Here is a 12467-nt window from a genome sequence, read left to right as displayed (position 1 = left end):
TTCCTCCCGCCTCCTGACGTTTATCTCCCTCAGACGTCACCAACCCTGCCTCCTGAGGGGCCCGGAGGCCGGGCGTCCTGCTTCCGGCGTTCCAGAGCCGCCTCCTCTGGGAGCCAGCCCCCCTCCTCTGCAGCGCACATCTGCCTCGAGGCCCCGGCTCTCCGCCCACATCTCCCACCAACCACAGCCCCAAGCCCGGCCCCCCACAGGCCCCGCTCTCACTTTGGGGGGTAACGCCAAGTCTTAGGGAGCTTTTCCTCAAACGACGTCCAGCTTCGCATCTTGGGGTCCACAAAGTACTCGTACACCGTGTCCTAAGGAGGGAACACGTGTGAGGCCACCAAAGCCTTCTCCAGCTGTCCCCCGCCGGCCGGGAGTTTGCACAGCCCGCTGGGTGAAAGAAAGAGGGCCGGGTTGGCACGGCTGAAACTCAAGCAGAGCCTGGCGTAGGGAACCTCGTGGGTGCTAGAAAAACGGGAAACGTCGGACGGCTGGGTCCGAGCGTCCTCGCCTTATTGGGAAAGGAGCCCTCAATCTCTCGGAGGTAGCTGTCGATCTTCTCGCGTCCCTCCTCGTCCACGGAGGCGCACACGGACCAGATCATGCTGAACACGAAGGTCAGCTCTACCATGGTCACGTAGTTTTCGCCGTCGGCTGGGTTCACCTGGATGGAACGGGGAGAAGGGACTCGGTCTCCATCCGTAAGAAAAGGAGGGGGATCTATTGTGGCGAATCGCAGCAAGAGCTTAGAGTTTTCCTCCCTTCCTGGTTTTATTTGGAGACACCGTGTGGTTGTAGGTATACCTAAACCTAAAGCGTTCAGATGGACCTGAAAGTTCTGGTAAGTCGGCAGCTGCCCTGACGCTCCCTGCTGCTGTGTCACGAAGGCACAGCAGTGACGTGGCCACACCACGTCTGCCCTGAAGAAGTGCCCACAGGTGCCCTAGGGCCCGGGGCCCGGGGCGTCGTGGCAACTTGTCTGTAAATTGCAAAAAAAAACGAGATGACCTAAAAGTCCACCAGTAGAGGGATGAAAAAAGAAAATGCCATGTTCTACCGTGGAACAGCGTGCAAGGCTTAAAAGCAATAAAATCAATCTACGGATACCGATACAGAACTCAAACCCATATTGCTGTATGTGTACATGAGGTGTATAACATGATATGGTTTTTTTTATTAAAAAAAATTTTTTTTTTTTTTACATTTTTTTTGAGAGACAGAGCACAACTGGGGGAGGGGCAGAGAGCGCGAGGGAGACACAGAATCGGAAGCGGGCTCCAGGCTCCGAGCGGTCAGCCCAGAGCCCGACGCGGGGCTCGAACCCACGAACCGTGAGCTCATGACCTGAGCTGAAGTCAAATGCTTAACCGAATGAGCCACCCAGGTGCCCCTGATGTGTTTTTTAAATATCACATTTTCTACGACTGCCTACAGGCCTGTATGTCAATATGTATTGGAAAGGTCTGGAATGATATGTGCACACATTCCACAGTAGTTATTCATCTAAAGGGGGTTGCAGACCAGCACTGGGAGGACAGAGATGATCAAAAAGGTCTCTAGCTTAATATGAAAATTTTTATTTTTATTTATTTTTATTTATTTAAAAAATTTTTTTTAATGTTTATTTATTTTTGAGAGAGAGAGAGTATGAGCCGGGGGAGGGGCAGAGGGAGAGGAAGACGCAGAATCGGAAACAGGCTCAGCTCAGAGCCCGATGCGGGGCTCAAACTCACGAGCTGTGAGATCACAACCTGAGCCGAAGTCGGACGCTCAACCAACTGAGCCACCCAGGCGTCCCAATTTTTATTTTTTATTTTTAAGGGGCACCTGGGTGGCTCAGTCAGTTAAGCGTCCGACTTCGGCTCAGGTCATGATCTCACGGTTTGTGAGCTCAAGCCCCGCGTCGGGCTCTGTGCTGACAGCTCAGAGCCTAGAGTCTGCTTCGGATTCTGTGTCTCCCTCTCTCTCTGCCCCTCCCCTGCTCGTGCTCTGTCTCTCTCTGTCTCAAAAATAAATAAAACATTTAAAAAAAAATTTTTTTAAGTTTATTTACCTTGGGGCACCTGGGTGGCTTAGTCGGTTAAGTGTCCGACTTTGGCTTAGGTCACGATCTCACCGTTCGTGTGTTCGAGCTCCACGTTGGGCTCTCTGCTGACAGCTCGGAGCCTGGAGCCTGCTTCAGGTTCTGTGTCTCTCTCTCTCCCTGCTCATGCTCTGTCTCTATCTCTCAAGAATAAATAAACATTAAAAAAAGTTTCTTTATCTTGAGAGAGAGCACACATGAGTAGGGGAGGGGCAGAGAGAGAGAGGGAGAGAGAGAGAATCCCAGGCAGACTCTGAGCTACCCGTAGCAGAGTAGCTTGACGTGGGGTTCAAAACCACAAACCGCGAGATCGTGACTTGAGCCGAGACCGAGAGTCAGATGCTTAACCGACTGAGCCACCCAGGCGTCCCTATGTGAAAATTTTCAATTTTTAGAAAGTAAACCAGAGTTAACTATTCCTTGTGTAATTAAAAATCAAAATTGAAAATGTACCAAGTTCATAACAGAAACAGCATGTTTATTTTTTTGTGTTTTTAAAAAAAGGTTTTTTTAATGTTTATTTTTGAGAGAGAGAGAGAGAGAGAGAGAGAGAGAGAGAGAGAGAGCGCGAGCATGAGCAGGGGAGGGGCAAAGAGAGAGGGAGACACAGAATCTGAAGCAGGCTCCAGGCTCTGAGCCGTCAGCCCAGAGCCCGACGCGGGGCTCGAACTCACGAACCGTGAGATCATGACCTGAGCCAAAGTCGGACGCTTAACCGACTGAGCCACCCAGGCGCCCCTTATGTTTTGTTTGGTTTTGTTTTGCTTTGCTTAAGGAAGTTCTAGGCCCAGTGTGGGCCCCGAGTTCATGACTCCAAGATCAAGGGTGACCGGCCGAGCCAGCCAGGCGCCCCGAGAGACAGCACGTTTAGACCCCTGGGGGCACGTGGCAGGTACTGTTGCTGGAGCCGGGCGTGCGGCGCACACGGGGCTAACTCGGCACGGTTCGCCCGGTCTCTAACGGGCTCCGTGGAAACAGCCTCAGGCCGTGCGTGAAAAGCTCTTGAGGATGGTTCTGAATGAAGACTCCGAGAATGACAGATAAGGGCACACAGAAGATGCTACCCCGTCCGGAATACCGAACACTCCTCAGTCCCAAGATGTAGGCAGGAAGCCATGCCGAAGCTTTGCCGTCCATCACAGTCGGTCCAGACTCCTTGGCCTATCCGTCCAGCTCATCCCAGCTCACGACGCGTCCCACCATCCCGCCCTCCGGGCCTCTGCACGCGACGCCGGGCCCCGCCACCTGGCCAGCCCTCCTCGGCGCCCGCGCGGCTGACACCGTATGGACGACCTTCGTCCATCCATCACCGTGCCAGTCCATCCACACAGGTTCGGTTTGTATCAGCTGTGCCAGGAATGACATACCCTGCCAGAGGTCCTCACTGTTCTACGACCTCATGTCAAGGGTTTGGTTGTGTGGTGATGTCTTCGAAAACGATACAAACCACTTTTAGGCAGTGATTTAAGCTCAACAGACAGATATCCCACTTTGGTCCTTACTCCAGAATGCTGAACTGGACGACATTGCTCTTAAACGTCAATTAATGTGAAAATGTCCAAAGCTCCCTCATCAGATTAGGCCGGGAGCTCCTTCCCGCAGGAACAGCAGCCCAGGGCCTCCCGGAGACCAAAACTTAATATCTATTTTTTGAAAGGACGGAGAAATGAGGAACAAAACGAACTCTCCTCGGCTCCCCAATACGGGTAGGAAATTATAGTGACACTTCACTGTGTACCATCAGCCGTCAGAGGCCTGAGTCTGGCAGTCGACCACGTGTGCACAGGCACACACAGCCAGGCACGTGCGCGAGGTCAGTGAGGCCTCCCCCTGGGGTCCCCGCTCCACTCAGGTCTGTGTACAAACCGAGTCTCAGACACCCCGTTCCCCGGAGTCGGCCCCGCAAGGTCACGAGCCCCCCGGCCCGGGCCCCGCTCCGCCGCCCCCACTCACCCCATTCTCTGGCGTGGCCAGGGCCGAGTACAGCTTGCAGAGGGAGATGATCCCACTGTATTCTGGGAGGGGCACCAGCTCGTTGCAATAATCCTTCTTGAAGGTCAGCAACTTGTCGATGAACTTCTCGAACATGCGCTGAAGGGGCTCGGCCTCAGCCTGGAGTCCGCGAGAGAGGGCTCTCGCTCTACGTCCCGCAGGCCGCACCGGTTACCCGCCCTCTCCTCACCCCACCCTGCACACCTTCGGTCTCCTCTCCAGCCAGGACTGAACATACGGCTTCCAGCCCAGGTCAGCGTAGTCAGTGTAGACCATCCCGCAGCGAGACACGGTGGCGGGAGAGGCCACGGCCAAGTTCTCCACCTCGAACAGCAGCGACACCTGAGGACACGCTGGGTCAGAGCTTCACCCTTCGGCCACCCCACTCCCATCAGGAGAAATCACTCGGGACTCGATGCCCCCACGTGTCTCTGTCCGAGCGCCGAGCGGGGCAGGGTGATTGATGGCCTATGGCTTACAAATGACTTGCGTTTTAAAAGAATTTAGAGCTCGTTCAAGGTTAAGCTTATGGAAGACCTCTCTGTCTCTGTCTCTCTCTCTCTCGCTGGCTCGCTTGCATTGCGTGGGTGGGTGGGTGGAGAAGGGTGGGCTTCACAGCCGGTGAACACACGACCCCGGGCAGTCGGCGAAGGCGGCACGGACTTCTTTCCTATCAGCTGTTCCCACCGTCCGTGGGAGCCGGGTCTCCCTGAGCCCAGGCATCCTCCCCCTTCCTGGTCCCTCAGAGCTGCCCCTTCCCCCCCACCGAGCCCTGCCTCGTGCCCCGGGTCCCCAGCTCCGCAGGGCCGGCACCTGTTCGGGCATCGCGATACGCTCCCCGTTGATGAGGGTCAGGACTTTGTTATCGTCCATGACAGAGTTCATGCTCTCGATCCACAGCGTGTCCACGGGGCCGTCGAAAAGGATCCACTTCTCATCGGGCTTCTCGTCTTGGTAGGAGGAGGACGGTCAGGAAGCCAGGACTTTCTTCCCCAGACCTCCCTTCCCACCCGTGTCCCCGGAGAGGCAGGCGCGAGCCACCTTGTACTCAGCAGGCCCCACGCGGTCGTCTCCCAAACGTGAGCCTTCCAGCCCCCCCCCACCCCCCCCGCCCAACCCCTCGGGCGACTCCGGCACCTGCCGTCCCCACCCCGTGACCCTCTGGGCACCTGCACACGCCGCCCGCATGACGCTGGACAAGATGCCGTCTGTCCACTCGTTAGTGTTGAGGTCGTACTCCCCATAGAGCTCCCCCAAGGACAAGGCCTTAGGGTTCAGGGGGAACTCCTGGAAGCGACACAGGAGGAGGTGTTGAGGTGCCGGCAGGCGCCACCCCAAGACGTCGTCTTATTTCCACCCGCCCCCTTTATATCCAGGGCTCTGTGCCCACCCTGCTCTCTCTCATGTCCCCCAGCCCTGCCCTCCTGGTCCGCACTGCCCCCCACCCCCCACCGACCCTTTGCATTCCTGCCCCCACCCTCCCTGGCCGTCCACGGGGGGCTTTGCTGTCCCAGCTCCGCACCCGAACGATATTGAAGTTGGGGTCCCCAGCGCGGCACAGGGAGGACAGGGAGGACTGTAGGATCCGCCACGAGGCCGTCTTGCCGCTGCCCGTGCCGCCCACGATCATGGCCGAGTGGCGGGAGTTCTTGGTCTCGTACAGCTGGATCACCTTGGTGAGCGTGAACGGCGTGGCCTGCAGCCCCATATCGCGGGTCTCCTGCTCGATGGTCTCCCGCAGCTGAGGGAAGCCAAGACGCAGGGAGAAAGGATGAGGCCCGTAAGGGACTCTCACGGGGTCCCCAGTGCCTGGAGGCTCACGTTCAGCCCGGCAGATACGGCACCGGGGCCCCCTGCACTCTGGCCGTGGACGGGCCCAGTGTGGAGTGGAGGGACCGGGCTCCGGGCCAGCCTGCCTGGGACCCAGCTTCAGCTACGTGAACCCGAGAAAGTTGCCTCCTCTGAGCCTCAGTTTCCTCACCTGTAAAACGGGAATAACGAGGACGCTTTCCTTGTAAGGTTGTTGCACTATCTCCCTACTTTTACCCCCCCCCCCCCCCGTCCCGGAAATGGTCTTTCTCGCCAGTTCAGCAACGCATCGACAAAGACGTATTTCTATCCAGCATGGTCGTGGTTTCAGTAGAAAGGAGCACTCAGGGGATCTAAACTATCGTTCCAGGAGAAGGAGATCTCTGTACTTTCTAGAACCCTCCGGCCCACCCCTTCCATTCTATGGCTCCACGCATCAGCAGCTCCTGGCCGCCTCTCAGCACCCTGCCCCCCACCTCCCTGTGAGGAGAGAAGTCGAGGCAGGGGGCGGTGCTGGGCACAGAGCAAATAGAAGGGCTCAGAGGGCTCCGTGAAGCGAGTCAGGAGGGCGGGGGGCTGAAGCAAGAGAGCGGAGTGTCTGAGAGGTCCCGGAGATGAGGAAGCCCGGAGAGGTCAACCGTCCCACAGGAGGTCACGGCCAGTGGAGGGCAGAACAAAGACATTCGCTTCACACGGGAGGGTGGGGGAGGACCGGGGGACAGATACCTTGCCGTAGTCAACGACGGGCAGCTCCGTGCTGGGGAACAGATCTTGCACAATGGCGTTGAAGAGCGGCGCGTCGGCCGAGGTCAGCTTGGCAATGTTCATGTCTCGCATGGAGAGCAGCAAAACCTGGGCGGGAAAAGACGGAGCCTCGGGCCTGAGCGGCCAGGGCCTGGGTTCTCACCGGGCCCTTCCTCTCCAAAGGGGAGAGGCGCAGGGGGCGAGGCGCAGGGGCGAAGCTCAGGGGCAGGAACAACGCATGTTCAGCAGTACGACAGGTCACACGGGGGACAGCAGAAGTTGGGGGGTGGGTGGGGCGGGGGGCGGGGATCCCAACCGGGGACAGGACCTGGAAAGCTTCGGTGAGGGCGCACGGGCCCCGTGACGGCGGAGGTTGAGTCCCAGGGGCCGTGTCCCTGACCCACCTCTTCGTCAGACAGGTCGGGCTGCAGCCGACGCTTCTTGCCGGCATAGCGCAGGAGGGAGGTGAGCGCGCGCAGGCCGAAGTCGTAATGGTCCTGTCTGGACAGCTGCTGCACGGCCAGCGAGTACAGCGTGTATACCTTCTTGGCCAGGATCTGGGGAGCCGAAACGGTGGGGGGGGGAGCATCGAGCACCCCAGAAACCCTTCTCCTTCACGCGGGACGGTTACAGATACAGGAAGCCCGGCCCTGGGACCTGAGGCGGCCAGGATGCGCTCTGTGGACAATTCTAGCAGGAAGATCTCGGGACCGGTCCCAACGTGGGTTAGGGGCTTCACGGAGGGGAGACCTCCCTCCTCCGAGCTCTCCCGCCCCCACATCCTACCGACGACAGCCTCCCTTCCCCGTAGGATAAGCTGACTGGGAGGCTGGGGCGCTCCTCCGTCCAGGGAATAGCCCGAGAAGGGAAGTAAGAGAATTCCGAAAGGACGTCATCGGCCTACCTTGCAGTTGCCGAAGCCCTCCCCGAAGAGAATGATCTCCGCGATGAGGGTAGAGTCCGGCACCACCATGGCGATCGGGCGGAACATGGATTTAAGGTTCTCGGGCAGTTCTGTGCGCCCGGCGTAGCCTGGAAAACAGCGCCATTTCTTAAGAGCCCAAACTACTCCCCACTCAGCCCCACCCTCCCCAACCCTGGCCTTCCCCCCAGTCTCCCCAACTCCGACCACATGCTCTCCCCGCCCCCCACCTCGGCCCTGGCCCTGCTCTCCTAACTCTGGCCCCTTCCCTCCTCTCCGCGTGGCCCTGTTTCAAACTCCAATCACGAGCTGACAATTTCCCATCTGTCCAAGCTCCGTGTGTGACTCACGACAGTCCTGATGGAAAATCACCGCTGTTTCTCAGACTCTTTCGGTCCCTAGACCCTTCCCTGTTTTCCCCGCGGACCCTTCCCCCGGAGCTGTTCCCAGGGAACGAGGGTCTGCATGTTGGGAGAGATTCCCTATTTCTGGGAAAGGGATGGCAGGAAGGCCAGAACTCGGGGAGCTCGCCCACCGGGAGAAGACAGAGAAGCATCTCAGAGGACCAGGGACGTACATACACACGCAAGTGGCCGTCAGCCCATTTAGGGAGGACGTAACATTGCCTCCCGTTCTCCCAGAAAGTCGCGTGTTTACCCTTGTCTCACACTGTGTTGTCTTTAGCCACGTCTCCCTTGGCTAAACACACCGGCCTGGAAGGGGGTGGGGGCGGACACCCAGTGCTCCCCCCCAGAGCCTCAGCGGCTCCGTGGCCCCCACCCCATACCGGGATTCATGGTGATGAAGATCCCACAGGACCACACCAGGTTTATTTCAAAGCCTTCGAAGTAGAAGCGGAGGAGGCTGGCGGCCAGGGCCGACAGGATGGACAGGATCTGCTGGGCCACCACCGACAGCACCTCCACGTTGATTCGGTTAAACTCATCAAAGCAGCCCCAGGCGCCGGTCTGTGGGCGGGGGGGGGGGGGGGGGGGGGGCAGAGTCGCTGGGAGCGAGAGACGTACCCCCCCCTCCGCACACGGGGAGACGCTAGAAACTAGCACGCCCTGCCCGGAACGCTCTGACAGGTGGGGCGGCCTCCAAAACGTGTGTGCTATCGGGGTGGGCTGGGGGCAGCGTAGCCCTGTTGTGGTTTCTGGCCACATTCCAGAACATTCCAGCAGACGGGACGGTGTCGGGGACAGTCACAAAAGGTGTGGGTTGCAAAGGGACTGGGGCAGGGGATCTTGTGAGCACCGAGTGCCTAACCACGCCCCAGTTGACGTACGTCACCTCACTTAACACTTATAGGATCTGTCCGTTTTTCAAATAAGCAAGACTCAGCCCTGAGGGAAGCTGAGGGAGGTGCAGGGACACCCCCGACGGGAAGAGCCACCCGAGGCGAGAGGCGATGCGGCGGCGTCAGCCACAAAGTAGTGAACCAGACCGGCTTTCGGTTCACTTTCTGCGGCTAAACGAGAACCCGGGGCCTCTGGGGCAGGGCGGCAGGGCACTGACCTGGGCCAGGCCCGAGTACATCCTGCCCATGGACTTATAGTCCAGGCCCTCGGAGCAGTTGACCACGATGACGTATGTGCCGAGGGCCTTGCCCAGATCCTTGACGGTCTCGGTCTTCCCCGTGCCCGCCGGACCTTTGGGGGAGCCCCCCCGATGCAGGTGCAGTGCCGTGGTCAGCGTCATGTAACACCTGAGGATGGAGGACAGGGCCTATCTGACTCCCGGGAGCCCGCCCTCAGCAGGTGCTGCCCCCGCCCCGGCCCCCTGGTGGCCGCCGCGCACAGCCGACCTGTCTGTCAGGGGGGTGATGACAAGCCGGCCGGAGTTCCCCAAGTACTCGTAGCCATACTGGAATTGCGTGTTGGTCTGGCGGATCACACAGTCGTCGAGATCCTGGGGAAACGGGGCAGAGGAGGACAGAGGTGGGCTTGGAGCCGGACAGAGACAACGACCGAGGAGGTGGGGAGGCGGCGGTTAGAAGATGAGGGGTTCGGTTCAGAGTTTGGAGGGAAGGGTGTACGGCCCAGATGGAAAACGGGGGTGGGGGCTTCACGCCGCACGAACGCCCCGACCCACGGCAACGGCCGGCCGCAGCCTCTCGGGATCCCGGTCAAGCGAGGGCCCCAGTGGGCCCCGACTGCAGCGACGGTCGGTCCTGATTCGGGAGGCAACAGAGTGGAGCCGGCTGAGGGAACTGAGGCGGGACGGAGCGTTGGGGTGCCGGCGCGGCGGGGACCGTGGACTGAGCGGGAGCGCCGGGCCCCCCGCACCTTCTCCCAGTAGAAGCGCAGCTGGCTGAGCCAGTCGAAGGAGCTGATGTCCATGAGGCCGCTCTTATAAAGCTTCTCCAGCACATCCCGGGCATGAATTTCTATCGTCACCAGGGCCACGATCTTAAGCCGCGTGATTTTGGTCAAGTTCCCCCGGATGGCCTCTGAATACTTATTCAGCACTGACACCTGTCGGGGGGTTAGGGGGCAGAGTGGGGGGGGGGCAACTCAACCAAACCCCAACACGCCTCATCCCAGCCTCACACGACTTTCAGCTCCCGAAACGCCTGATCCCCAGCGTCCGCCGGACCTTCTTGGCTGGACTTCCGCCACCAAGCACCCTCGTTCTGACCTTGACCTCTGACTCCGGCGTTAACCCCTCCAACCCCCAGCAGGCCCACCCCATACTTGTAGGCCCCCCACCTGCTTCTTCTTCATGACCTTGAGGATCTTCTTGTCTCCCCGCTCCTTGGCCGTCAGCAAGCACTTGGTGACATCAGCCGTCCACTGGATCTGACTGGCAGTGATCACCATCTGGGGTGCGCAGAGGCGGTGTCCACACCTCTGCCCCCCGCCCCCGGCCCCTTCCAGGACCCGGCGCTACTCCTGTCTCAATATCTGCCCCGAGGGACGGGCACGCGTCCAAGGGCAGGAGCTAAGGGGCCGGCGCGCAGGGAAGCCAGGCCCGAGCCCAGAACGGGGTGGGGGGAACAAGACACAAGGTCCTGCCTTTTTCTATCTGCTGCTCCCGTGCGGCTCCGTCTTTCTCGTCTCCCCACCTGCCCTGGCCCAGCTCACCTGGCCAGCCCACTCCTTCACCCACTTGTCCCTCTTGTTGAGAAACTTCTTGAGGGCCACACGGCAGTTCCGGAGAAGGTCGCGCAGGGTCACCCGCATGGTCCGCTCCACATCGCCAAGCCAGGACTGGGGGAGGCGAGAGGGCAGAGCGGCTGGGCCTCGGGGCTGGGGACAAGCGTCCCCAGAGGGCAGGGGCTCAGGAAACAGGACCCTGGGACTCTGGGCCCGGGGGGGGACAAGCAGGATCAGGCAGCCGCTGGCCGGGCCCCCGAGGGAAGCAGAGGCGAAGGGGGGCGGCCTGTGTGGTTTTCAGGTTCAGGGCAGAGGCTAGAGTTTTCAGGAGGCGGAGAGTGGCCGATGTCCCTTCCCAGGGACGTTCCCTCGTCACGGAGCCGAGCGAACTCTCCGAGGGGAAAAGGCATCGGCCTGACGCTTCGACCCTCACCACAGCTCACCTCCACGGGCCCTTCTAAGAGGACTGAGTGCAGGAAGTCCACATACTCGCCGTCGCCCGAGAACATCCCCACAGCCTCCCACCTGCTGCTGGGGCCCCCAACCTGCGAAAACAGGAAGCGCTAACGGTCTGGCCCGCCCACCCCTGACATCCCCCCGGAAGGTACGTGGGCCCTCTGGGGGTGGTCTCCGCTCCTCTCCCCGCCCCCCAAAATTACCAGTCCTGACAAGTCCTATCCCAGATGATCCAGAATCATGACCACCCCCCTCCTGTGTGGAGGGCACGGTCCCCTCCAAGGCCTTGACTACGGTGACATCGGCATCTGTCCCCTGCCCTCCACCCCGTCCCGGCCAGCTCCCCCGACCTTCTGCATTCTCAGCAATTTGATGTTGTCAAAGCATTTTTTGAGGTGTGGCTGCACGGCCTCCGGGTTGCGGGACTGGCCCAGAATCTCCAGGAGGTCATCGTTGGACAGGAAGTAGAAGCGGGGGAAAGTATGGCGCTTGGTCTCCAGATACATATCCAGAGACTTCTGAATGTCTTCCAGAATCGTGTTCATTTTGATCAGCGTGTCCAGGAGGCCTGGGGGAAGAGCAGTGAGTGACATTTGCTGGCCCTTCACCATCGCCCGGAGTAGAGTCGGGGCGTCCCCCCGTATGCACTTTGCCAGCGCTCGAACGTTGGGGGACGTGTTGCCATAAGCGTTTCCGGAAGCCGAGAAGTGTCTCCGAGTCACTCTATCACACTTATCCCACGCTCTTCGTTAATTCGTTACCGGCGTTTATTACACACTACGATGCGTTCGTAGGCCAAGCGTTAGTTACGCGGCGTGTGTGGTTCTGTGAACATCACTACATCCCATCTCCCTACGGTCTTAGAACAACGGTCCGGTTCCTGCGAGGAATTCGGGGCTCTGAGGTCACCCCAAAAGCTTCTGCAAATTAAGAGACTGTTCCGCATGCACACAGTCCTGCATGTTAACTCGTGAGAGGTAAAGGTAGATCAGACGCACGCAGTGACAGAGGTCTGCGACCACCGGGATGCCAGCGTCCCTAGAGGCGTAGCGACAGGGGCGCTAGACTGAGGGACAGACGGCGGCCATTCAAACATGGCTGCTCTTCCACTAATTAGCCCGTCAGTTCACCTCACTGAGCTTTTACCTCTTTGTCCATAAAACAATCCCAACACCCACCCCAAAGAACAATTCGAGGCACTAAACAAAAATGGATTCAAGGGGGCACCCGGGTGGCTCGGTGGGTTGAGAGTCAGGCTCTTGATTTCGGCTCAGGTCATTATCTTACGGTTCATGAGTCCGAGCCCCACGTCGGGCTCTGCGCTGACAGTGTGGAGCCTATTGGGATTCTCTCTCTCTCTCTC

General features: G+C 59.4%; 1 protein-coding gene across 1 annotated transcript in view; it reads right to left on the bottom strand.

The window, feature by feature from the left end:
* Positions 1–12467, bottom strand: part of DNAH2 (dynein axonemal heavy chain 2) — a 92733-nt gene that overhangs the window by 34280 nt on the left and 45986 nt on the right. The window contains 18 exon segments of the mRNA XM_042965593.1: positions 223–314; positions 512–664; positions 4037–4195; positions 4280–4417; positions 4889–5025; positions 5245–5362; positions 5598–5816; positions 6611–6736; positions 7033–7185; positions 7533–7660; positions 8338–8518; positions 9069–9258; positions 9358–9461; positions 9839–10027; positions 10262–10372; positions 10637–10762; positions 11092–11193; positions 11455–11672. Of these exon segments, the coding sequence (XP_042821527.1) occupies positions 223–314; positions 512–664; positions 4037–4195; positions 4280–4417; positions 4889–5025; positions 5245–5362; positions 5598–5816; positions 6611–6736; positions 7033–7185; positions 7533–7660; positions 8338–8518; positions 9069–9258; positions 9358–9461; positions 9839–10027; positions 10262–10372; positions 10637–10762; positions 11092–11193; positions 11455–11672 (2644 nt within the window).

This window comes from Panthera tigris, chromosome E1 (genome assembly GCF_018350195.1).
Source record: "Panthera tigris isolate Pti1 chromosome E1, P.tigris_Pti1_mat1.1, whole genome shotgun sequence".
Lineage (NCBI taxonomy): Eukaryota > Metazoa > Chordata > Mammalia > Carnivora > Felidae > Panthera > Panthera tigris.
The sequence above is the reverse complement of the archived record's forward strand: the minus strand, read 5'-3'. Positions and strand labels throughout refer to the sequence as shown.